The following is a 23,924-nucleotide window of genomic DNA, read 5'->3' on the forward strand; positions in this document are numbered from 1 at the left end:
TATAGTGAAGACCCTTGCATATGCAGACAACGTAGCAATTTTAACATCAAACCCTTACCTAGCTATAAAAGAGGTAGAAGCAGAGGCCTTGATGTTTGGTCAGATATCTGGGTATAGTTTGAACAGAGATAAAACGCAGATTCTAAAGAACTTATATGCTAGGTGCGATGATAACAGAGTGGTTAGCTCGGCAGTATACTTGGGGGTTTCATTATCGGCGGACCTGAGAGCAGTAGTCGAGAGTAATATGACTCCATTAATTTCAAAGGTAAAGAGCGATTTAGAGAGAATGAATAATTTTCATCTTTCCCTGATGGGATGCACTAACGTAATAAAAATGCTGATTTTGCCCAAATTTCTTTATTTTTTTAGAACTATTCCCTTGGTTTTTGAAGTTAAATGGTTTAATTTGTTAGAGAATCTATTGAACAGATTTATTTGGGCACATGGGAAGACCCGGCGTGCATATCGCTATATGTCTCTTCCGAGAGAAAGGGGGGGTGGGGGGCCCCTGATTTTAGAATGTACCAAATGGCAGCAGCATTACAGTATATGCAAGGACTAATTGGGGCTGGGGGACTCGAGCAAAGAGTTACGACCATGTCCAGGGAAGTGTATTCAGCAGTGCTGGGGGTTGAGACGGAAAACTGTTTATTAAATCGAGTAGAGTATGGGTACTATAAAAGGACTAGATTTAAGACTGTAGAAGCAGCAGTTAAGAAATGGAATGCTTTTTTAAAAAAAGCGAACCTAGGAAGATATAACAGGTATATCAGGTTATACAAGAATAAATCCTTCCTGGCGGAAGTCTTTGCTGATTCCACAATGGCTGCGTGGGCACAAAAAGGGATAATAAAGATCGGGGACTTAATGGATGAAGAGGGGATTGTTCAATTCGAAGATTTAACCCGCAAATATGGTATTGGAACTAGGGATTTTTTAAAATGTTTACAGATAAGGAGCTTTCTCAGCAAAAAGAGGGGTGGAGAAGCGGGCTTTAGCCGAAATGAAATACTTGAGAAAATAATATTAGGAGGAGATTGCACGATAAGATCTTTTTATGCAAGTCTCGCAAAAGGGAAGGTAGACGACATGAATAAATTTAGTAACAAATGGGTTGAAAAACTGGGGGGGGAACCTGAAAGCTTTGCGGAATCACTCAACCTGGGTTGTACTATCTTATGACCGGGTCCCCTCCAATCTCAGCATTACAAGACTCTGTTTTCGCTGTACCATACTCCGGCCAGAATAGCTAAATGGGGAGGCTTGACTGGAACTACCTGTCCTCGCTGTAATGCATTAGATGCAGACATTGTACATATGTTTGCTACCTGCCCCCAGATACACACTCTGATCAAAAATGTAGAAGATTCTATGGGTAGCATTTTAAGATTACGAGTACAACTGACGCCGTTGTTAATCTTGCTGGAGAGGGACGCGGGGGGAAGATCATACCTATAAAGAATTTACGTTTATTGCCACCGCAGTATTAAGGCTCACAATAGCAAGAGCATGGTTGGATAAGATCCCCCCAGTAATGCAAACTTGGCTTTCAAATTTATTAGGCATGTATAATTTGGAGAAGGCAATATATTCACGTAAGGGGAAAAGGGGAAGAAAGTTAGGACAAAAAATTTGGGAGCCAATTGCAAAATGGAAAGAGGGCATGGCAATATAGGAACCTATTTGTTTTTGAAATGTTATAGGAAATATAGATATTTGTAAACCATAAGTCTAGGAGGATAGTGTGTAAACGTATTTTATAAATTCCTTTTTTTTGTTAGGAGCAGTCTCATCAAACCAGATGTGGTTAATTATAAATTCAAAATTATTATTTGGCAAATGTATAATATATGTAATACAATGTGTGTAATTTAAGGCGGAAAAATAAAATATATTTAAAAAAAACAAAAAAACAAACGTACAGGCTGGCAGCCCATCTCCCTACTACTCCCAGAAACTTTGGAAGCTGACAACTGCACACACCAGGAAGGAACCTGCTTAATCTGACCACATTCCGTAAGCAACTGAGGGCCTACCCACTGAAGGTAGCCTTCAACTTTACCAAATACTGAGTGGACTATAAAAGAAAAATACATAGGAAATACTGTTCTGCAACATCCCTGGATCTAGTCCATATTCCAGAGACACCTCACAAAATATAGAACATGCAAACTGTTGTGTGTTTTTGCTTTTCACTCCACATTCGTTTTCTAGACTCTTCAAATTATCCTTAGACATAATCAAGACTGGTCAATGCTTATTTCCATTGAAGAATCTTGCTGAGGAACAGACATGTGGCAGCAGGGATGTGGAGTTTACATCGTCCCACGCTAAAAACATGCAGATTTTTGTTTGGGAAAAGAAGTTTCAATCTCTGCTTTGTCCAACAGACACATTGACATTACATTATGAGAAGAAGGGGCCAACCTGTGGATCTGCAGACATTGCGCAATGGGGAAAACACAGAAACTCTTGACGCCGGTATTTACAATGCAATAATATATATATATATATTTTTAATACAGTACGTGCTCCCCATCCTCCCCGTCCCCACTCCACACCATGCCCACAGGCATTTTGCCAACTCCAGCACTGTTAAATTTGGCGGTGCTGGGCAGGGGGTGAAATGTCAGCACAAATTCCGCATATCAAACCTGTGGCACTCTGGTTCAGGCAGGCTGAAAGATACCCCTTATAAAAAGCATAGAGAGACTGACTAGCTAGGAGCGTTTGATTGGACTTCATGCTGAGACTGATGAGAGTGATGGAATCCTGAGATGCCCCCAGGTAAAGCATTAGTTTGGATCAGGAACAGGCCTTGCGCTCCTACTGGTTTGGAGAGGGTGGGTGCAGAAACGGCCAGAGCTACAGACTGTGGAACTGGGGAGCCAGGTTTGAGATCTGGCATCTGCTCAAAGGCCTATGAATATGATCAGTTTAAGCAAGTAACTTATTCTGCCCGCGGCTTAAAAAAAAAAAAGAATGTGACCTTGTCTAATGTAATCCGGGGCTCATGTAAAGCGTTCAAATGCTCTTGGACTGAGTTATGCAGACAACGCCCACAAAAAGCACCTGCCTGCCGTTAAATCAAGTATTCCTATCTTTTCCATCCTTTCCCACCAGAGCCCAAAGAGAGAACACCGCTCCATGGAGCTCTCATCCCACTAACAGATAAGAGTTTGGAAGCAGTTACTTGTGACAGTGGCTTGGGTCCTTAGCCAAAAGGTAGTGGGGACATGGTTCGGTCATGGCAGTCCAGCCTGCTATACCAACAGCTCACTGGGAAAATGCCGGGGTCAGAATGTTCAGTGTGGCCCTGTGCCCCTCCCATTGCACTTTGCTCTCACTGGCCCTGCAATGACTAATTTTGTCAAGAGACACAAGCAGGTTGGGATGCTCTGAGCACAATACCATTTATTTGGTAGCTGTGGGGAAGTGCCTGTGTTTATTTAGGAGGCAATTGGGAGGGAATCGCTGCAGCACAGATGTTCCGCATGAAACAGATTTCGATCCTTCGAGCACATTTTTACCTTTTAGTGGATCAAAGTAACATTAAAGCATCTCAAAACCACTAGGAGATTGCGTCAGAGCCTTTATTGAAGCTTGGTAAGTAACATTAGCTACAAATCAACTATGCACACACTGCCTCCGAACAGAAAGCTCAGAGAGTCTGCTTAGGACCTCTCCCTCTTTCCAGATCCTCATTCACGTCCAATCTCAGCCAAACAGTCAATAAAACTTCAAATGGACTGTCATTTACTCAAGGCACTTAGAGCAACTACTTCATTTTATCAACGGTTGCAGGCAGCATGCACTACCAACGGCAGCAGTATTTTGCAGGAAGCTAGACCTGCTAGTGGTATGTGTTATCTACAGAAAATGTGCATGGTGTGTCTATGTATGACTGCAAGGTCTGTGAATGTGTATACATCTATAGAAAGTGAGTGCCACATCAGGGGATTTTTGTAGAGTATGGAAGTGTCACTGCAGGGTCTGCAGCGTGTGCATGTGAATTTCCTCAGGGGAGGAAGTGTTTGTGTGTGAGCATGTCTGTGTCTACAGTAAGTCAGCAGAATGACTCTGCGTAAGGAAACAGGTCATTAGTTGTGTGGCCTGCACAAGTAATGGGTCCACATTTGCCCTCCACTGGGAGACAAACACCCCCATTGTACCGCTTGACACTCTCAGGGTAGCGCAGCAGAGCAGTCCAAGGCCTACTCAAGGGAGATTGGTTCTGGGCTAGTAATAACCATTCACTGGCACGCAATAATATCACTCAATAAATAATTGTCCAGTCTGTACGTTTTCTTTAGAAATGTAAAACTACATTTATTATCCACACACACTACTCAATACTATGCAGTAATTTACAAATATACATAAGGCTTAAGGAAATACTCTTTGATGACACTGCTTAATCACCGCTGACCCTCTTAAAGGGGTCAAGAGCAACAAATCCATGCCAAAAACCCATCAATTTAAGAGTAAATGCAATAATCAAAAATACCCGTGTGTGACTGCTCTTAATAAAGTTAATAAAGCACATGAGCTTTGATCAAAAGTCACTGTCAACATTATTATTTCAATAAATCATTTACAAATGAACTTCCCATGGGTCTGTGTGCTTTTTAGGTCTTGCCTACGCAGCGCACTTACGCTGCATGGGAGGACCTTTAGCCGTCGCTCTGGTCAGTTTCAAGCACACACTTGTGCTTGTGGCGGCATCCACCTTGCGGGAGCGAGCAGGGGCGTGCCACGAGTGCAGTGCTTGAATATGAGCAGACTGCGTGCGCACGCATGCAGCACTCCTGGGCACTCTCACTCTCTCTCTTCTCGCTTTCTCTCCCACTCTCCCTTTCTCTCTCTCGCTCACGCTCTCTCTCTCGCTCACACCCTCTTTCTCTCTCTCTCTCTCCCCCCCCCTCTCCCTCTCTCTCCCTCTCTCTTTTTCACAGTCTTTCCCTTTCTCTCTCTCTCTCTCCCTCCTGCCCCCTGCTGGCAACTGTACGTTCATGCTGCCGCTGCTGGTTAATCAGTCATAGCTGGTTGCCCTCAGAGTTCACATCTCTTGGTGAGTGCGGAGAGACTGGTTTCCTTATTTTGTCATTATGAATAGATTTGAATTTTTTGATGGAACGGTTTAATTACAGAATGTGTTTGAGCTTGGTTAGAATGTACTTGTTTGTTTGGAAGTCTGGCCCTTTGACGAGCTGCGCGTCAGGTCGCTAACAAGGCATCGTGAGTGCACATCAAATACGGAGTCTGGATACTATGGCATAAACCCCGTGTTTACCCGCTTGAATACCACTATCATCGTAGGGGTTAGTTCGGTGTCTGACTCTGTAATCAGTTTTAGTGCGCCATGTCTGGGGGGACCGTGGAGCACCTCCTGCAACTCTTCTGTGCTTCTCACCTACTTGGTGTAGAGGTCTGCCAACTATTCCTCAGGGGTGTAAGGGACCAGCTTCCCTGGTCCTGGGGAGAGTACCACTGGGCCTAGGGGCAGATGTAGGCAGAGTCCTTAGTCCATATGGAGATCTGGGTGTTCCTCCTTCAAGCGGTCCATGGCTGCCACCTCCAGTCCCAGTATCCAGCAGAACATCACAAACAAGAGAGAGTCCTCCCCCTTGCACAATACCTTTTAAGTGGGGGCGGAAGGTTCCAGAAGAGGGGCACCTCTGGCGAATCCTGGGGTGCCTCATCACTTCCCTGTCCCAACCTTCCTGCATAGCCTGCTGGGACATTTCAAAATGGCGTCACCCAGGAGTCACTAGTCACACCTAATCTGGGGGCCTCAGCTCTGCCCCTCGCTTACACTACCATGGCCTTTCCCACCAAATCATCCAAGGGAGGCCCCTCCTCCATTGGTTCTAGAGGTCTGGGCTCCATCCTTTGTTCAACTGGCTTGGGCTGGCCCTTTCTTGGTACAGTGTGACAGAGGATTGACTGATGCAGATCCTGCATTCCCACCCATTTCCTCCTCAGGAGCTTAATGAAGCACTGCTAATTGGTCCCTTTGTGCGGGATGGACTTTGTTCCTACTGCTGGCGAGAAATGTAAATAACTTGGCACAGCACGGTGACAAAAGGCCTGGGTTCTTATTCTGAGCTGAGCCAGAAAAATATGCACAATTCTAGATGACCCACAAGCTATACAGATATCTTTTTGGAATTTGTAGAACAGATTGTCCCGCCCAGGGTACATCCCAATTCAATATGTCACTGGTCTCTGTAGACCAAAGGGAAGTGAAGCTGCACTCTAAGTCACTCTTCCCCATAGGTGTATAATGCAGTGTTACTGCAGTAAACCACACTGACTTTCCCTATGTATGTACACTAACATGATGAGGCTTACATTACGTCAATATCCAATCCTGCAAAGTTCCTCTGCAAAAGGCTACCTGTGTGCAGTTACCCCCTTGCGCACAACAGGTAAGATGGGTTTCAGATTGTCCAAGTTTAGCATGTGTCTTGGTTCCCATATAAAATTAAAAGGAGAAAAAAAAGGAGTGTTCAGAGTCACATCAATAGTTTGTTATGGTTCCCGGTCCGTTGATTAATTGAGGACAGGAGCCAGTTCTATTTGCAAAGAATCTCTGAACCGGAATAGAGTAAAATGCAAGTTCTGTGTGCCAAGTTCTCAGATGAAAGTATTTCCAAAGCTGTTAGGACCTGAAGATTGAGGTAGATTTTGGTTTATGGCTCAGTCTAGTCCTATTCCCTAGCTGAGGAAATGTAAAGTGCAGGTTCTATTACTGAAATTAGAGAACAGATTGAAAGTGCAAACTCAGTGTGAAAAGAAATCGCAAAATAGAGAACTTTCCAATGTAGTGGAGGCCCAGAAATCATCTGGTGCTAGGTTTTTGGTGTCCTTGTCCTCCCGGGGGACTTCAGGTCATTCAATTCAGAGATTGCGAGGTGGGCCTGATTCAGTTGTGTGTGTCGTGTCCAGCATTTCGGTGCCTTTCAATGTAGCTTAAAGTCAGCATTTGCTGTTGAGACTCATCTGTAGAATTTTTTAGTTATTGCCGCTTCCATCCTAGGACGTCTGTATGGTTAGTCGGTCTTGTCATTTAGGCAGCCATTAGATGGCTAGTTTTTCTTTTAATACTTGACAGGAGTCTCCCACGTGAAGCCCACACATGTGTGCACACGGGTATGCACACGTGTTCACGTATAAACACCCAGGTGCCCCTTGCTGTGTCAATGCGGCTGCATCTTAAAAAGCGGGCACACGCGGTAAACACATGCAGTCCATTTCCAGTGAGTTCAACATGGGAGGGTCACCGGTTGTGAGGCTCCTTCACAGTGAGGATGTAAAAAACCAGGTGATGAAAAAGCAAAAAATCTGGGCGAATTTGGTGAGCAGTACCCATCGCCTTACATTTGGTGAGATGACTGGTCACTGCTGAATATTCAAGTGATGGTGAGGTCACAAGTATGAATCTCAGCAGGGATGACTCACCTTTCATCCTTCTGAGCACAATAAACTGGGGAACAGTAACACCTGGCGTTTACAGCAGTTATAAATACCAAAAGTCCTTCATATAGCTTAATCTGGCTTCAGGTTGAATCTGATTATTCACTGCTACAACTTAACAGTATGAAACAAACATTTCCCATTGTTGTGATATCACTAGGGGAGGCCTTCATTAGTCCTGTGTTCAGCCACCTCGTCCAGGTATGTGCAGACCTGAGCAAAGCAGCAAAATATAGGCTAGTGGTCCTCCCACCTTCTACCACCTCTCCCGGGCCTCCACAGACTTGGTGGAGGAAAGAGAATATTGACCGCTCTGCCTGTACCATCCACCACTTTTCCCTGTCTGCGCAGACCTCTGCAGTCTCAGGAGGAAACACACCATAATGACTACCATCTCTTAGAGCCACTCTCAGCAAGGCGCCTGTTCTCTACTCTCAGTGCAAGAGTGAAGAATGTGGGTTTGGACAGGGAGGCAGATGCATGGCACAGGGTGGTGTGGGTGACTGGCAGGAGCCAGGTATTTTTTAAAATATATATTTGGATGGGGGAGCGAGGTGGTGGATGTGGCTGGCAGAAGAACAGGACTTATTTCAGATTTGGGCTGGGATCATTTTATGAGGAATTAGGGATGGATGGCAGGAGGCCAGGTTAATTTTAAGTATGGGTCCCCAACAACTCCTCTGCCGCTACGGAGACAGTGAAAGCAAGGGCAGGTGACTTGGAGAGGGTCTATATATATAACACAATATTACAGATTGATAAGAGGTGAATAACGGCAATGTTTTTCAGCTTGGGGTTCTGAGTGACATCACTCTTGTCTAGTTTAAGTCATTCAGAACCCCTTAGTGGAAATCATCCCTATTATGTTGTTACCCAACTTCTATATACTATTCTCTCTGCTGGATGTGTGTCTTTGTGTGTCTGTGCACTGGAGTTGTGTATCTTTACACAGGTTGATTATGCCTACAAGAGGTGTGTTACCCTGCACAGGATCTGAGCTCACCTTTCAATGGTCTGTGCACTCTGCAGTGGGCTCCAGCTCCATACCAGCACTTCCAGGTCATAGCTTAAACAAGCCAGCCAGTGATTCACCTTACCCAAACCCATATTGGGAGTTGCATGTGGTACTATATCTCTGTATACAGTAATTTGTGTGTAATGGTTGTCCTGTGCCTGTCATTGTTACACCATTGTTACACTGCAATCAATCTATATATTGCCAAGTCCATATGCCAGATAACCCTGAGCCATGATTACCAAAGCCTGGCGTACTTTACCTTCGAGTGTGTTTTTTTCAACCCAAGTACCAATTTAGAGCTAGAAAATACTCTGAAATGTATACAATATAATTTTTATAGCAGTCACCTGGCCTGAAGGCATTAGAACACTTTACAAGAGAACCAGGCATTACACATTTTTCTTTAGGCACAAAGAGATGAAGTACTTTGCCCGGAGTCACAGGCTGAAGTCTAGGATAGAAACAATATGTCAAAGACAACCTCCCACCTGACCTCTATTTCTTTGCTCTTGTCGGGCTTCAACAGCTCCTGTGAGTTACTACTATATTGTCTGAGACATATGCTTTACTGTTTTATCAAAAACATTTGTATTATTTTCTTTTAAGTTATTTTCTTTAAAATTATTTCACTATTCGTGTACATCAAATAAGTAAGAACTAGATTAAAGTTCCACTGCGGCATAACAAACGGAATAGGAGGGAAAAGGTGTGCAATGCCTTTGAGAAATCTATTTACAACAGGGGACTTGAAAAGAGAGGGCTGATCAGGGAGCCTGAGAAAGGCTGAAATCGCAGAAAGATAGCCCTTAATAGTGCGCAGGGCAGAGCCCTGCTGGGCCAGAGAAAGAAGGAACAAAAGGACTTGTGAAAGAGGGGCAGAGAGGGGATCCACAGCCTTTGCTGTGCACCATGCCAGAAATTTGTTCCAACTACAGGCGTATACAGATTTAGTGGAGGGACGCCTGGCTGCCAGAATGATATCACAGACTTCTGGAGGCAAGTCAAAAGGAATCAACTGTCGCCACTCAATCTCCACGCATGTAGGTGGAGGCTGGACAGGTTCAGGTGGAGTACCGTCCCCTGCTGCTGCGACAGAAGATCCTCCCGAAGAGGAAGTGAGATCGGGGGATCCATGCTCATACTGAGTAGCTCGGGATACGAAACTCTCCTGGAGTGGGCTGGCCACGCTGCCCTCCAACGTTGTCCCTATTCAGGGGTGCCCAAGTGGGACTGGGCACCCAACGCAAGAAAAGCAAGGTAACACGCGCGAGGCCACAATTTACAAAGGGAAAACTCAGATCAGCTCTCCCTGGCACAGCAGGAGAGCTACGATTCTAATATTCATTTCATAAATCTTTATTTCGGTAACATTTTTCACCATAAAAGACATTCATAACATCCATAGAATTATTAAAAGATAAGATTTATACTTTATAAAATCATCCATTTTCATTAAAAGCAGTGTTTCATAGTACAATAACATATCCTTGGTGCGTTAGAGTCAGTGGCCAGCCTTAAGGCATTTTCTTCTCAGAAACCAAATGGCACCCAAATATTTGGCCACTGCAAAAACAATGTGGTCCGACAGATTTGATTTCAGAACTCTAAAGGCAGCTTGGCACTCTCCAAATCCCAAGTTTCTGCATAGGGGAACTATCCATTTCTTGCGAATCCCACAGTAAACAGGGCAAAAAAAGAGTATATGGTGTTCAGACTCATCGGTCATTCTACAAGCTGGACACATGCTGACTGATTGTTCACTCCACTTACTTGTGAATGCTCGAAGTGGGAGGGACTCATGCCTCCATTGCAAATATAGTTTCCTAAGCATAGGAGGATACAGTTTATCTAGAACTGGTTCGAAACTGTATGTGTCCTTAATGCATACAAAAGACTCGGTTAATGAGCCAGGTTTTTGGTGCTGTAGGAGTTCCATTAATTTACTATCATGGTATACCTTCGCTAGTTTCTTTTTGGGAAAAAGTGGGCAATTGGTTAGAGGATCATACCACATCTCTGAGAGTCCCAGACCCTCCAACTCTGATTTGATGAATTTCAGCCATTTGATTTTCCCAGCGTTGGGCATAGCAAGCACCTCCTGTAGTCCCCGTCTGTAACTGGCCAATTCGGGAGTTACCCACAACCTGCGCCAGTAGGCCAGGGGGCGAAAAGCCAGTTCCTCATCTAATGGTCGCATCCCTAAGTCTAACCTTAAAGGAACAAGAGGCGTACTGGAGGGGAGTCCTACAACCCTCCGGATGAATTTGTTCTCCTCCTTTACCAGATCTGATGTTGCTGCATGCCCCCAAAGCTCACACCCATACATGGCAGCCCCCCTTGCCTGTGCCTTGTAGATCTGTATAGGAGGACCAACGGGCCGGATAGATGATTTGTTGTTACCCAGGAGATTCATGGTACCACCCGAATATTGAATCAATTTAAGGAGTGCTTTCTCCTGGTGCGTACTCCAGGTCAGTCTATCATTTAGCATCACTCCAAGGTACTCGAAAGTTTTCACCCTTTCGAGTCTACTCTGTCCGATGTTAGGGCTAAAGCTGAATTTAGGTGGGGGGTTAAGCACCATAAATTTGGTCTTTAAGGTGTTAATTTCTAGACCATATTCCCCACAGAAGTCCGTGAAGCCATCAAGAACACGCTGGATGCCCGTTGCAGACTTTGAAAGCAACAAGGTATTGTCGGCGAACATGATCGCCGGCACCCTGGCGCCCGCCAGCTTGGGAGCATCAGAATTAACAACCCCGTTTAGATGGGAGATAACCCCGTTGACGTAGAGGCAAAACAGGGTCGGTGCAAGCACACAACACTGTCTTACCCCCCTGCCAACGGGGAACCTATTTGACAGGGCTCCCTCCTTGCCACACCTCACCTGCGCAAAATTGGCAGTATGGAGACGAACAATCATCTCCAGCAAACCCTCAGGGACCCCCAATTTGGCTAACACATCCCAGAGCTTTTTGCGGGGGACCAGGTCGAAGGCCGCCCTCAGGTCCACGAATACAGTGTAGAGGCTGCCACCCTCCAACTGCACCGTTCTCCCAAAAATGAGGACAAGCCAAAAGACCTGATCTATGGTTGAGACCTTCTTGGAAGGGACTCAGGATATCATATTCCCTCATCCATTCCAACAGTCGGTCCAAAAGCAGCCTGGCGAACAACTTTTGTGAAACGTCTATCAGGCTTATTGGCCTATAGTTGACTGGGAGCAGAGGTGATCCTTTCTTGAAAATTGGGACTATCTCTGCCCCCAGCCAAGTTGGGGGGATTGTCATGCCATTCAGAATCGCGTTGAACAGCACCCTAAGGTACGGGGCCCAAATTGTGACCTCATGTCTATATAGGTCCCCTGGTAACCTATCTAGACCTGGCGCCTTTCCAGCAGCCAGGGCCATGATTGCCATACTGACTTCTGCCAAAGTGAATCCATTCATTGGAGCTACACTTCCATTGGGTTGGTACATTGTAACTTCTGATGAGGTCACCAATTGGTCCCGATTGTGTGGTTTATACAGGGTTTTGAAGTGTTCCTCCCAAACGGTGGCTGCTATGTTTGCTTCCACTGCCACTAGGGGTTCAGCTGAGCCATGCTTAACGATTTGCCAGAATTTTTTGGCATCACGCAGTATAAGGGCAGCTGTCATTTCGGACCAGTTTTCCTCATCCCATTCTATTTTGGCGCTACGAAGGATGGACTTATAAGCTAACCGCTTTTCCCTGATCTTGCTCTGAGTTTCTCGTATTTTAAGGGACTCTAATAGATCGGCCTTTGCTCTCCTGCATGAAGCATTGAACCAAGAGGCTCTTTTCTTCTCAAACTTCTTTGACCTGGCTACTGGGTTTAGCACTTCTGCCAGGTTAGTGCATAGCTCAGAATGAATAGCCCCTAACTCATTGGGCTTTGGAGGAGTGGCTAGCAAGGTGATAGGTACCTCGGCTTTTTCTTGAGCAGAGAGCTCAGTGTCATTGACTAGCTGGTGCCTAAGGACCTCAACGTTTTCTAGTGCAGGGACGACTGACGCGTACAACCTTTGGATATTAGATGGGTTCTCCAGCAACTTTGACCATTTAATTCTGCGTCTATTGCTAGTTAGAACTAGGTCAGCTGGGTATGCTAAGTTTTCTTCTACAAGACTCGTGTGGGACCCCTGGATCGCAAATCTCAGTGAGAGTAAATTGTGGTCACTGTCAGACCTGGCTACTATTCCAAAGTCCCTAACTTTGGCCCAATCCTTCACAGAAACCAAGATATAGTCAATACGTGACTCATATCCGGGTCTATTGAAGGTGTGTTTTGGTGGGATATCCCCTCTAATCCGCCCATTACAAGCCCTCAACGAGTGACGAAGCGTGAGAGATGTTATTTGCGTGGCAAGTGGTGTCCAGGCCTTTATAGGGGGGCCCACCAAGGTGGGAATATCCCAAAGTTCATCCTCTTCACTTGTTAAGCCTATCAGATGGTCCGGGAGGGGCTCATACTGAGTGTTAAAGTCTCCACCGACTATTAGTGAGGAGGAAGGAGTGGTAGAACCAAGGAACAGCGCTAAGTCCTCGATTGTTCCCGAGGTGGCTGCTATCCCTACCGATCTTGAGTATACGTTAATCAGTTTTACAGTAACACCACCTGGCCACTCCAAGGATACACACTGGAAATCAACTGAGTTCGTTTCCAGTTTTGTAGCCCTACAACCGAGATGGGATCCCACCCAAATCAGAAGGCCCCCTGATGGTCGTCCCTTTCCACCCCATTTTGCCTGTATCTCAAAGGAAGCATATCCTGTACAGGAATGTTTTTCTCTAGCCCATGTTTCTTGAAATAGGCATATGTCATGCCCTTCAATTAGTTCCACCCACTCAGGGGAGTCTAATTTGTTGGCCAGCCCGGCGACATTCCAGGAGAGTATAGATACTACTCCAGGAGCCGCCAGCGTATCAGTGGCAGTAAGTGCCAGAGAACACTTGCGTGGCCCAGACTGGCCTTGCTGAGTCAGGGACAGACCACCCGTTACCGCTAACATTGTTTTCGGCATGGTTTCAAGGGGGGGATTGTCCTTGTTACTTGGGTCTACTTTGGGCTTATCTATGTCATTCATTTTATTTTTAGTTGATTTAGGTGTTATAATGCCCGCAGGGAATTCAGCGGGTGCCCTTTCTTTGTAACTGATTTCCCCTGCGGTTAAATTGTAGTTCCCCAACTGAAGTTGTAGTGAGGGAGAAGCAGGTCGACCCAATTGAGGTTGTAAAGGGGGGGGATACGGATCGGCCCAGGGGGAAGACAAAGCGACAGGATAAGTCTGCTACTGATGGGGTGTCAGTAGGCCTGTGTGGGAGTCAATCCACTTCCTCGAGGCACCCAAATCTGTTGTGAGTCGGTACCCCGGTCCACCCACCGTGTGTGTCTGTCCAGTGATTGGGTGGCCCTCCCCGCCCGCCTTTTCTCTCCGGGATCCAGCTCCAGTTCCCTCCTATGTTCAGATGTGATCGTGGTGGATAAAAGTAGGTAAGGGGTCTAGATCCTATGGGTGAATTTACGCTTGTGTAATTCCAAGAGTATACAGAGTGCGCAGTGTTAGGATTTTCAAATGAAACAATTACACAGTCGCCAGTAATAGACTTGTGCGAAGTGCCTATCCAGGGGACCCGGCGCACCATGAGGATTTTACTCCTCAGGTGGTTCGGTATTGGCCTGTTGACGTTGAGCCAATGGATTACTTTGTTCTTTAATGATCCAAAGTCTTCCTGCTGATGGTATGGCAGTTCCGGGACCCCTGTTAACACAACTACGTAGGGTCTGACATCAGGGGGAAGATCAACATAACCCCTATGGCGATTTTTGTTGGCGTTTGCTCTCTGGGTAGTGGGATGACTGATGTTGTGACATCAGATGGAATAGCAGCAGCTGATGTTATAGCAACAGGTAGTGATGTAGTGTTAATAGTATCCGAAGGGCAAGTTGGTTTATTGTCATGGGTGCTAATGGTTGCTAAGTTCAGGATGCTTTTTTCAGTCTCAAGCAACTGAGTTTCAAAGCGGGAGAGTCTTACTTCGAGGGGGGTTAGGAGTTTTTTTAATGTTTCCCACACGATTGTCAGAAATTCTACATCCTTCCCTTTTATAGTACAAAGTGGGGCCTCACCGTTCTCGCTTTCTATTACAAGATTTTCATTATCATGTTTACCCGCTGGTCGTGAGGAACTGGATTCTGGTCTTAATTCAGGAGGGTATATACTACTCACTGGAGGAGGTTCTAAGAGTACCTTGAGAGGTGCCTGAGTGGGTAACTGGGCCTCTGCTACCTTGGCTTTTTTCCTTAAGTATGCCGACGTATTATTGCGCTTTCTTTTGTGGTTCAGCCCTTTTTGTGGGGTATGGGAATCCCCCCCACCCGATTCCGAAGGTTTGGGAGTTGGTATCGTTTCTAGAGGGGCCCCATCACCCGCGGTGTCCGACCCAACTGCCCCACCCAATGAAAGTCTTAGAGTGTCGGTGGATGCAAGTAAGAACCCCCCCTTGGGTGTAGATGGCATGGCTACTAATGGCTGATGGATGTCTGCTTGTGTCATGATCAGGGTGGGAGCAGGACCGATTGCTCGATCAGGTGTTTTAGCAAAGGCAAAGTGCCCTAGGGAGGATTTTTTGTTCGCGGCCAACTCCTGAGATAGCCTTCTCGCTGTATCTAATTCGATAGATACTCTGTGCTGCATTTTGTTAATCTCCCTATCAATGGCTATGTTGGTCCTAGTAATAAAGTCATCTAGTGTCCCATCTTTCAGTTTGCCCTTGGCTGCCCTACTTCTATACTCACGGGTTGAAATGATACTTAGTCGACAGGAGGTTCGGCGGCCGGTGCAACTAGGGAACAAGGTTATGGCCAAAGGGTGTGGCCCAGTCCAGTCCTTTCTGTCCTCGAACGGCCTCAAACGGCCCGCTCTTTGCCCGGTCTTTGTCCCGCGTGCGTCCCATGCCGCGGGATGTCAATTACTGTTATATAGTTTCTGGCGTGGGGGCGTGTCCTCCGGGGGAAGAGGCACCAGCTGAGGTCCGCGTTGGATGCTGGGCCTCGCAGTCCCCCGGTGATGCGCCTGGGTGTTTTGTTCACACTGACTCACCCACTGGGAGCTACAGGCACACCGCCGAATGCGGTTATGCTCCCACCAGCGGGCGAGGATATCCCGGCGTGCAGGCAACAGTAAAACCCTCCTGGGCAGCAAAAAAGCCTCTACAGGGCAGCGAGTCCTCAGAAAGTGAGCGGCAATATTCACTGCACTCCAGAAACTCGCCCCCTAATGTTTTGAGGGGCATTAATTTTAAATAGCATTTTGGCTCATATCTTCACCTAGGTTGGTCGTAGGCTAATGGGACCACCAACACCTCGTCCTGCACGACGTGCTCATGCTTTGCAGGTCATCTTCTTTGTCCTCATCATTGGTTGGGGGACGACCCCAAAATCCCCCTTTCCACTGTTTGATGCATTTTCAACCCCATGGTTGAAGCTTTTGTTCTTCAGCTGGGAGTTGTTTATTTTCCAAGTCCTTTGTATATGGTAACATTTTAGAAAGATTGTAAAGCCTGAAAAATGTGTAATGAATTGTTTATGTAGTGGTGCCCTCTAGGGGTTGATTGTATGGTTATATTGCTACGTTTTTGTCCATTACGTTGGTTGACTGCAATGACCTGCAGGGATGGTTGTAACCATTACAGGTAATGCAAAGACAATGATTGCAGTTTTTGTGGCCAGATCTGTTCAATGTGAGGTGCTGTGTGGGGTATACACCCTATAGTGGCGAAAAGGTGATAACTGCACTTGTGTGTATTTACAACAGAGTTTCCTTAGGGGCTATATTTGAAGTGTAGTATGTTATACTGAATGTTCTAAAAGTGTATGGTGCTATAATTGCATAGTGATGTAATTATGAAGGTGATGCCCATTAGGGGCTGTGGTTAAATTGCATATTTCATGCCAAATATGCCTATACATTTTACTTTCACATGTTTACAGGAACTAATGAGGCTGACAGCCACTCCTGATCAAAGTGTGCATGCTTGATTGGTAGGAGTAAGTGGTTTCATCCAAAGTTATGCTCAAGTATCACATATTTATACAAGTGAAAGTTTTGGACATGTGATTTGTTGGTCTAAATCTCCCTTTGGGAGAGACAAGAATGATTACGCAGTGTCATCGATAAATATTTCCATCAGCTTGTGAGAGAGAGAGAGAGAGAGAGAGAGAGAGAGAGAGAGAGAGAGAGAGAGAGAGAGAGAGAGAGAGAGAGAGAGAGAGAGAGAGAGAGAGAGAGAGAGAGAGAGAGAGAGAGAATTTGCGTGGACTTTTTCCTGTTTCAAAAGAAAAAGCACAGTCTAGACGATAATTTATTGAGTGTTATTATCGAGTGCCAATGATTGCGGATTCCTAGACCACACCACCTCCCTGAGTAGGCCTTAGACTGCTCCGTCTCACTACCCTGTGAGTCAAGCACTACAATGGGATGTCGCGTTCCAACTGAGGAACTGTTACTTGTGCTAGCCACACAACTAATAACCACATTTCCAACAACCTAGTAGGTGGCAGTAGTTTTCCAGCAATTATTGGAGATGGGGCACTTTCGGTGCTCCCTTTTATTAGAAAAACCTAGGCTCCAACGTTGAACATTATCCAAAATCATGAAGCAGCTCCAATGGACTCTCCAACTGGGGAGTCAACTACACCTTCAAAACAGGAAAAGGGTATAGCAAAATAGCTTTTCCAAGAAGTCTCATCCTACAGCGATTCCTTTCATCTTTCCGTCATCTTGGCAGAGAAAGGTACAATGATTTTTAGTACCGCGGTGCTAGTTTGTGTTTGACCACGCTCCACTGTATCAAGGTTCATGGTGACAGTCTTTCAAGAAGGATATTGTATCACAGGTGCACATCTTTCAGTCTCACGTTATTTTTCTTGGGAAGCAGAATCAAGATCAAACTTGGCAGGATGGGGGTTGGGAGCACACTGCCTCACAGTCCCAGCACAGTTCGCCCCTTTGCATACTGGTAAATGCAGTACACAGTTCAACCTTACTTCAAAATTAGCTGGAGTTTTTCACCAAAGTTGGTGCAGACATTGTTGTATATCTCTAGACACGTGTTTCTGGGTTGAGCCCGTCTTCAGTAGAGAGCAGCAGTATTACAGAGCAAAGAAAAATCATCTGGGGTTGCTGGAAATGCTGCCAAGTTTCTCGCAGGTCACAGTACCACTCACGGGCACACAGGTGCATCTCCAAAGCTCGTCAGCTTGCTGGCTCAAGGGAGCCTTTTGAACAGAATGGGGGTTGGGAGGTCAGCAGTGTGCTCCCACCCCTTCCTGGTTCAAAAGGCTCCCTTGAGCCATGTAGCTGACGAGCTGGTGGAGATGCACCTGTGCACCTGTGAGAGGTACTGAGACCTGTGAGAATTGTGGCAGCCTGCTCAGCAAACCCCAGAAGAAAATCGTTTTTGATCTCTACTGATGAAGGATAAAATCCAAAAACAAATGTGTCTAGAGATGACAGCACTAATCTGCACCAACGTTGGTGGAACACTCCAGCAAAATACCAAGTAAGCGCGCACTGCAAACTGCATTTACCATAATGCTAAGGGACGGACTTTGCTGGGAGGTCAGCAGTGTGCTCCTACCCCTTCCTGTTTCAAAAGGCTCCCTTGAGCCATGTAGCTGACGAGCTAGTGGAGATGCACCTGTGCGCCTGTGAGAGGTACTGAGACCTGTAACAATTATGGCAGCCTGCTCAGCAAACCCCAGAAGAAAATAGTTTTTGATCTCTACTGATGAAGGTTAAATCCAGAAACACATGTGTCTAGAGATGACAGCCCTAATCTGCACCAACTTTGGTGGAACACTCCAGCAAAATACCAAGTAATCACGCACTGCAAACTGCATTTACCATAATGCTAAGGGGCGAACTGGGCTGGAAGGTCAGCAGTGTGCTCCCACCCCTTCCAAGATCAAACTTGTCACTGTGGTATATCCTCAGATATGTAATGAACTGGGAAGAGAATAGTTATGAGGTGTTAATAATCATTACTTACCATTAAGCAGTACCAGGAAAAACAACAGCAGAGTGATGTAGCTTAGGAAGGTGCCCAATAGGCATAGGATGGGGTTTCAGAAATGATCACGATGTAAAGGTCAGAAAGTTACAACCTGGTGATTTCTCCAGTGGATGCCTCGTTCAATGGGTCAATAGGTAACTACATTGACTAGGAAGGACAACTAACAAAGAATGCAAAGAAGTAATTTGGCCCTCAGTAATTAGATGCTTAAAAAAAGATTCCCAATGCAACAATTAAACAGAATTAATACTCCAACAACGACTAATCTACACATTTGACCTTTTTAAAGGAGTAGTAGTATGTTTAGATGAGTAAGGAAGACAATGAGCTATGTACCTAGAAGGTTTCTTAATTACTGTACTAACCTTTTCTTTTTCTTGTAGTTTTCCAGTTGCAGGCACTGCATTTGTTTAAATCGCTCTAGCTCGCATTGTTCACACAGCTCCTCTAGGCATAACAGTCGGCTTTCCATCTCCTCAAAACTTCTTTCAAGCTGGGCTGTTGAGAAGTAAACATGGTCAAATCCCCAAATCGCTTCTGTGCACTCAAAATTCCTATAAAACACATTCCATTCATATTTTGAATAACTGAAACAAATATGAGATTAGAAGTCAAAATTACCTAGATATTTCTATACCTGTCCGTCAACATACATTATCATAACTATGTAAACTTTGGTCAAATTGTAAAAGTGTGATCAGTATTATGGCACCGCAAATGCCCTTATGGGTCAGTCAACTGCATTCTGAAAGTCAACACCTTGTTCTTGGGTTCAGTCTGTAGACTTTCCTCCTATCATTTATTCAAGAAAATTGAAATAACAAGCAAATGGTCAAGAGAGAAAAGTGTAATTGTATTTGAGCTGGTGTTGGGCACATAGACTGGTGATTTAGATCACAAAGAATGAAGCATGTATGGCCCTTTCGGCTTCAATTTACCACTGTTAACAAACTCTAAAAGTATTGCCCCTTTAGGCAAATCAGCTCAGGAGGAACATACTCTTTTTCCTGCTGACTCTTTACCGTTTTATGTTACATTGTGTAAGGGACATGGCAGCTAGTAAGAGAGTTGTATACATAGGAAATATGTCTTCAATTCTCCAGCCAGTAGCTTAAATCTATTAGCAATCTTCATTGAGCCACTGTCACTGATTCCCAACATGATGTACCATCACTGTGACCAGGCCCAACAACCCACTTGCCTATTCACAGCATGCTTTCCTCCTTAACAAGTACAAAAATAATTAGTCACTACATATACAATTCCCTTTTGAAAGCAGTCTCGCTCCATTATCCATAGAAGATAGTCCAGCAAGTAGTAGATAGTCCTTTCTCCTCACCTCTTCTCTATACCTATCTACACACCACTTTTAAAGATGTAGTTTATCTGGTTACTCCGTCCTTGTCTATTTACAGACTATGTGATTGGCACTGCCAGACTTCCCAGCTTTTCAGACAATCATTGGCTGGTTCCTGGACCTGAACCACCACCTTAAAGGTTCAAGCTCTGTTCTAAGCTGTCTCCAGAAAATGCACTAGTTTTCTAGGACTCTTTTGAGATGGCAAAGGCACTCCACACCTTTGCACTAAGCCTCAATCGTGGGCAGGCAGAATTTAAAGTTGAGAATACTACAACATCCTTGAACCCCCGCCAAACAGGGCAGATACTGCTGTACACGTATGGCGCCTATACACCAACACTGAATTCACAGGTTGTGCCTAGAAGTCCAGAGAAACCCTCGAAAAATAACACCTGGAAATGGTGGTGTCTGCATAACTCTGTGCCCAGCAGAACTGCACCATGCAAAACATTGAGCCAGACCGCTCTGTCCCAGCAGAGAGAGCAGCAAGTAAGAGGCAACAAGTACAGGCCATCATGGGTATACACACTAGTACGTGTGTGTGTGTGTCGTGTGCCCGATAGCAGCCCCTATACAGTGCAGGAACTTAAGTTACCAGGGGAGAAACCAAGTCCAGGGCAGTTGAGCTGCACTGCAATCTGGAAAATACATTTCAAGCTTGGATCTGGGAGTGAACAGGAAGCAAGTAGCATGTGCATTTTGTGAACTTTGCACAGTGAAGGGAACAGCAGCTCTTTTCCGCTTTCTCTTTGGCTTATAGTTTGATCTTCTTGACGGACCTCAAATATGATAATATTTTGGCATGGCTGTATATGGATCTTAGTCCCTCCCCCATTGTGCTGGTTTGAGATCTCACACCCTTCCTGTATCTACCATGGTACAACATAACCCCGTCTAGGATTTGTATTAGATCTCGCGTTAGACGAGACCTTTTGTTTTTAATAAAAAAGCATTAACTATACATGATTACAGACAGGTTTTTAAGTGGAGTGAAAACATGGAGGGTATCTAAAGGAAGGATATCTAAGAATCCTTTCTAAGAGGTGTGGCCAATGTAAATAATGGCGAGATTTAAAGCATGTAAATGTAAAATCCTGTACTTTCCATAGTGTGCCTCCCGACCTTCACTTTGGTGCCTCTCTATGTACTTTCGGTTACTGCATCCAGGCATACCACACAAGAAATGCGTTACTTACCTGTAACTGCAGTTATCCAGTATTGGTGTCTATCATAGATTTACATGCCTAAATCATTCCCCGTCGTCGAGACGGGAGTCTCCGGTACATAGAAAAATAATGTCCTATAGACATACATAGAGAATAGTAGGCCTAAAGGCCTCACCTTAGTAACATATCCATGTCCTTTTGTAAAAAGGACCAAACTCTAAACAAGAGCCAATCAGCTATCACCTCCCTCTAGAACCTTCCTGGCAGGAGCCTCAGTCCCTCCGATTTTCGTACGCACTAAGCTAAGTAGGCGTGACACTGAGAGAGTTAGGGGAGTCCTTCCAGGGGAGGCGGGAGGGTTGCATGTGAATCTATGAAAGACACCAATACTGGATAACTGCAGTTACAGGTAAGTAACGCATTTCTTATCCAGTATTATGGGTGTCTTTCATAGATTCACATGCCTGAATCAGAGTAGCAAGCAATGCAGAGTGCACATTTCTGATGGAACAGCATATACAATTCCTTAGATAATACACATCATGCGAGCATGAACCATCATTAGACATCCACAATAAGTATTAGTAAAGAAATGTGCATACCAGAGTAGGATGGAGGGACGGAGGAAGGCTCACCTTACTGAAATATATGGCTGAACACTGCTTGTCCCACTGCTGCATCCTTCCTCAGCTCCGTAACCAGGCAGTAGTGCCTAGTGAATGTAGGAGGCGACTTCCATGTTGCCGCCCTGCAAATGCCAATGACTGCGCCCCTGCAAAGAGAGCCATAGAAGTGGACATAGCTCTCGTGGAGTGTGCTCTCACTTTGGAATGCAATGGCTGTCCAGCTTGGTCATGACAGAAAGCAATGGCTGCAGAAATCCATCTGGAGATGCTCTGCTTGGTAAGTGGTAAACCTTTCCTAGGTCTGCTGTAAGCTAGGAATAGCTGGTTAGATTTCCTGAATGTTTCCGTTTTGCCAATGTAAAACTTCAAGCATTGTTGAGATCCTTAGAATGCAACGATCTTTCAGTTGCGATGCTTGGGTTTGGAACGAAGGAACGCAGAACCACAGGTTTATTTAGGTGGAAGTCCGACGGGACTTTAGGGATAAACCTAGGATTGGTTCTCAGGATTACTCTGTCGTTTTTAAAACTGTAGAAAAGGATCCTGGATTGAAAACGCCTGTAGCTCACTGACCCTCCTTGCAGATGTGAGCACCAGGAGGAGTGCTGTTTTCCACGAGACATACTTCAGGTCAGCTCTGTGTACTGGTTCGAACGGATGTTTCATGAGCTGGTTAAGAACCGCATTGAGATGCCAGGCAGGTGGCAACACACTTACTGGCGGGAAAGATCTGTATAATCCTTTTAGAAATTGCTTAATCGACATGCTTGACCAGAGAGATTGACTCGTTGAAGTTCTTTTATAACGAGATATTGCTGCTAAGTGTACTTTAATGGAGGAGTGGGCTAGGCCCTACTGTGCCAGATGTAATAGATAAGGTAAGATTTGCTCCGGTGAGGAGGAGAAAAGCCGAATGCTTTGATCTGCACACCAAACAAAAAAGCGCTTCTATTGCAGGGAATACGTTTTGGTCGTACTATCTGCCCTTGCTCTGGCAAGAATGTCCCTACAGTCTTGTGGAATATTCAGATTGTGGAACTCTCGGAACTCAGGAGCCTGGTAGCTAACCTGAGAGACTTCAGATCCGGATGTTGTTCATTGTGAGCAGAGATGGATACTGCCGCAGGTGGATCGGCGGCTCCAGGGAGAGACCGTGGAACTCTGAACTAATGTTGCCTCGGCCAAGTTGGGGCTATTAAAATTAGAGTACAAGGCTCCACCAAAATTTTCCTGAGGATTCTGGCAAGCCTCGGGAATGGCGGAAAGGCGTACGCAAAGACGCTTGCGCCATGCGATGGAAAATGCATTCCCTAGAGACCCTGACTGGGGATGCCAACCTACAAAGTGTGGGCATTTGGCGTTCATTCTCGTCACAAATAGATCGATTTGCGGCGTGTCCCATCTGGAGAAGATCTGGTCGATAATTTGTTGATCTAGCTCCCACTTGTGTGACGATGATTTCTGCCTGCTCAACGCGTCGGCGAGCACATTGTCCGCGCCTGGGACATATTCCACCCTTAGGGTTACATTGTGGAGTATGAGCCAATTCCAGATTTTTTGCGACTCGCGAGAGAGTGTCAGCGAGCGTGTCTCTCCCTGTTTGTTGAGGTAGTGCATAGTCGTGGTGTTGTCTGTCCGGAAGAGCACCAGGGAATATTTGATTCTTGGCAGGAAAACATGAAGGGCCAGGAAGCCGCCCGCAATTCGAGCAGATTGATATGTAGTTTCTTCTCCATAGGAGACCACTACCCGCTTATCTGTAGCTCTTGCAGAAAAAACTCCTCAGCCTGTCAAGGAGGCGCCTGTTGTGGCAATATTAAGAGCAGCCGGAAGCAGGAATGACAAGCCTTGAGACAGGTTTTGAGATGACATCCACCATTGTAGGGCTCCGACCATTTGAGGATTCACTTTTATGTGGCCTTCGAATGACCCTGTGCATTGGACCCACTGCTTTGAGAGCACCTCCTGTAGATTCCTCATTTGTAGTCGACAGTGAGGAATCAGGAGGATACACGCAGACATCAACCCCAGGAGGGATTTGAAGAGGCGGACTGTCAAGACTTTCTACGAGGCTACTATAGCAGCTAGTGCAAGGGGCTTGTTCATCCTCTCTCTGGATGGGAAAGCTTTTGCCGACCGTGTGTCCAGGGTTGCACCTAGGAAACTGATGCACT

At 45.6% G+C, this 23,924-nt stretch overlaps 1 protein-coding gene across 2 annotated transcripts in view; it reads right to left on the minus strand.

Annotated features, from left to right (window-relative positions):
• DTNBP1 (dystrobrevin binding protein 1) overlaps positions 1–23,924 on the minus strand; it is a 495,181-nt gene that overhangs the window by 254,081 nt on the left and 217,176 nt on the right. For both annotated transcript variants that reach the window (XM_078687921.1, XM_078687920.1), the window contains exon 6: positions 18,964–19,096. In XM_078687921.1, coding sequence (XP_078544047.1) covers positions 18,964–19,096 — 133 coding nt within the window. The remainder of the gene's footprint in view (positions 1–18,963; positions 19,097–23,924) is intronic.

This window comes from Lissotriton helveticus, chromosome 4_1 (assembly GCF_964261635.1).
Source record: "Lissotriton helveticus chromosome 4_1, aLisHel1.1, whole genome shotgun sequence".
Taxonomy (NCBI): Eukaryota; Metazoa; Chordata; class Amphibia; order Caudata; family Salamandridae; genus Lissotriton; species Lissotriton helveticus.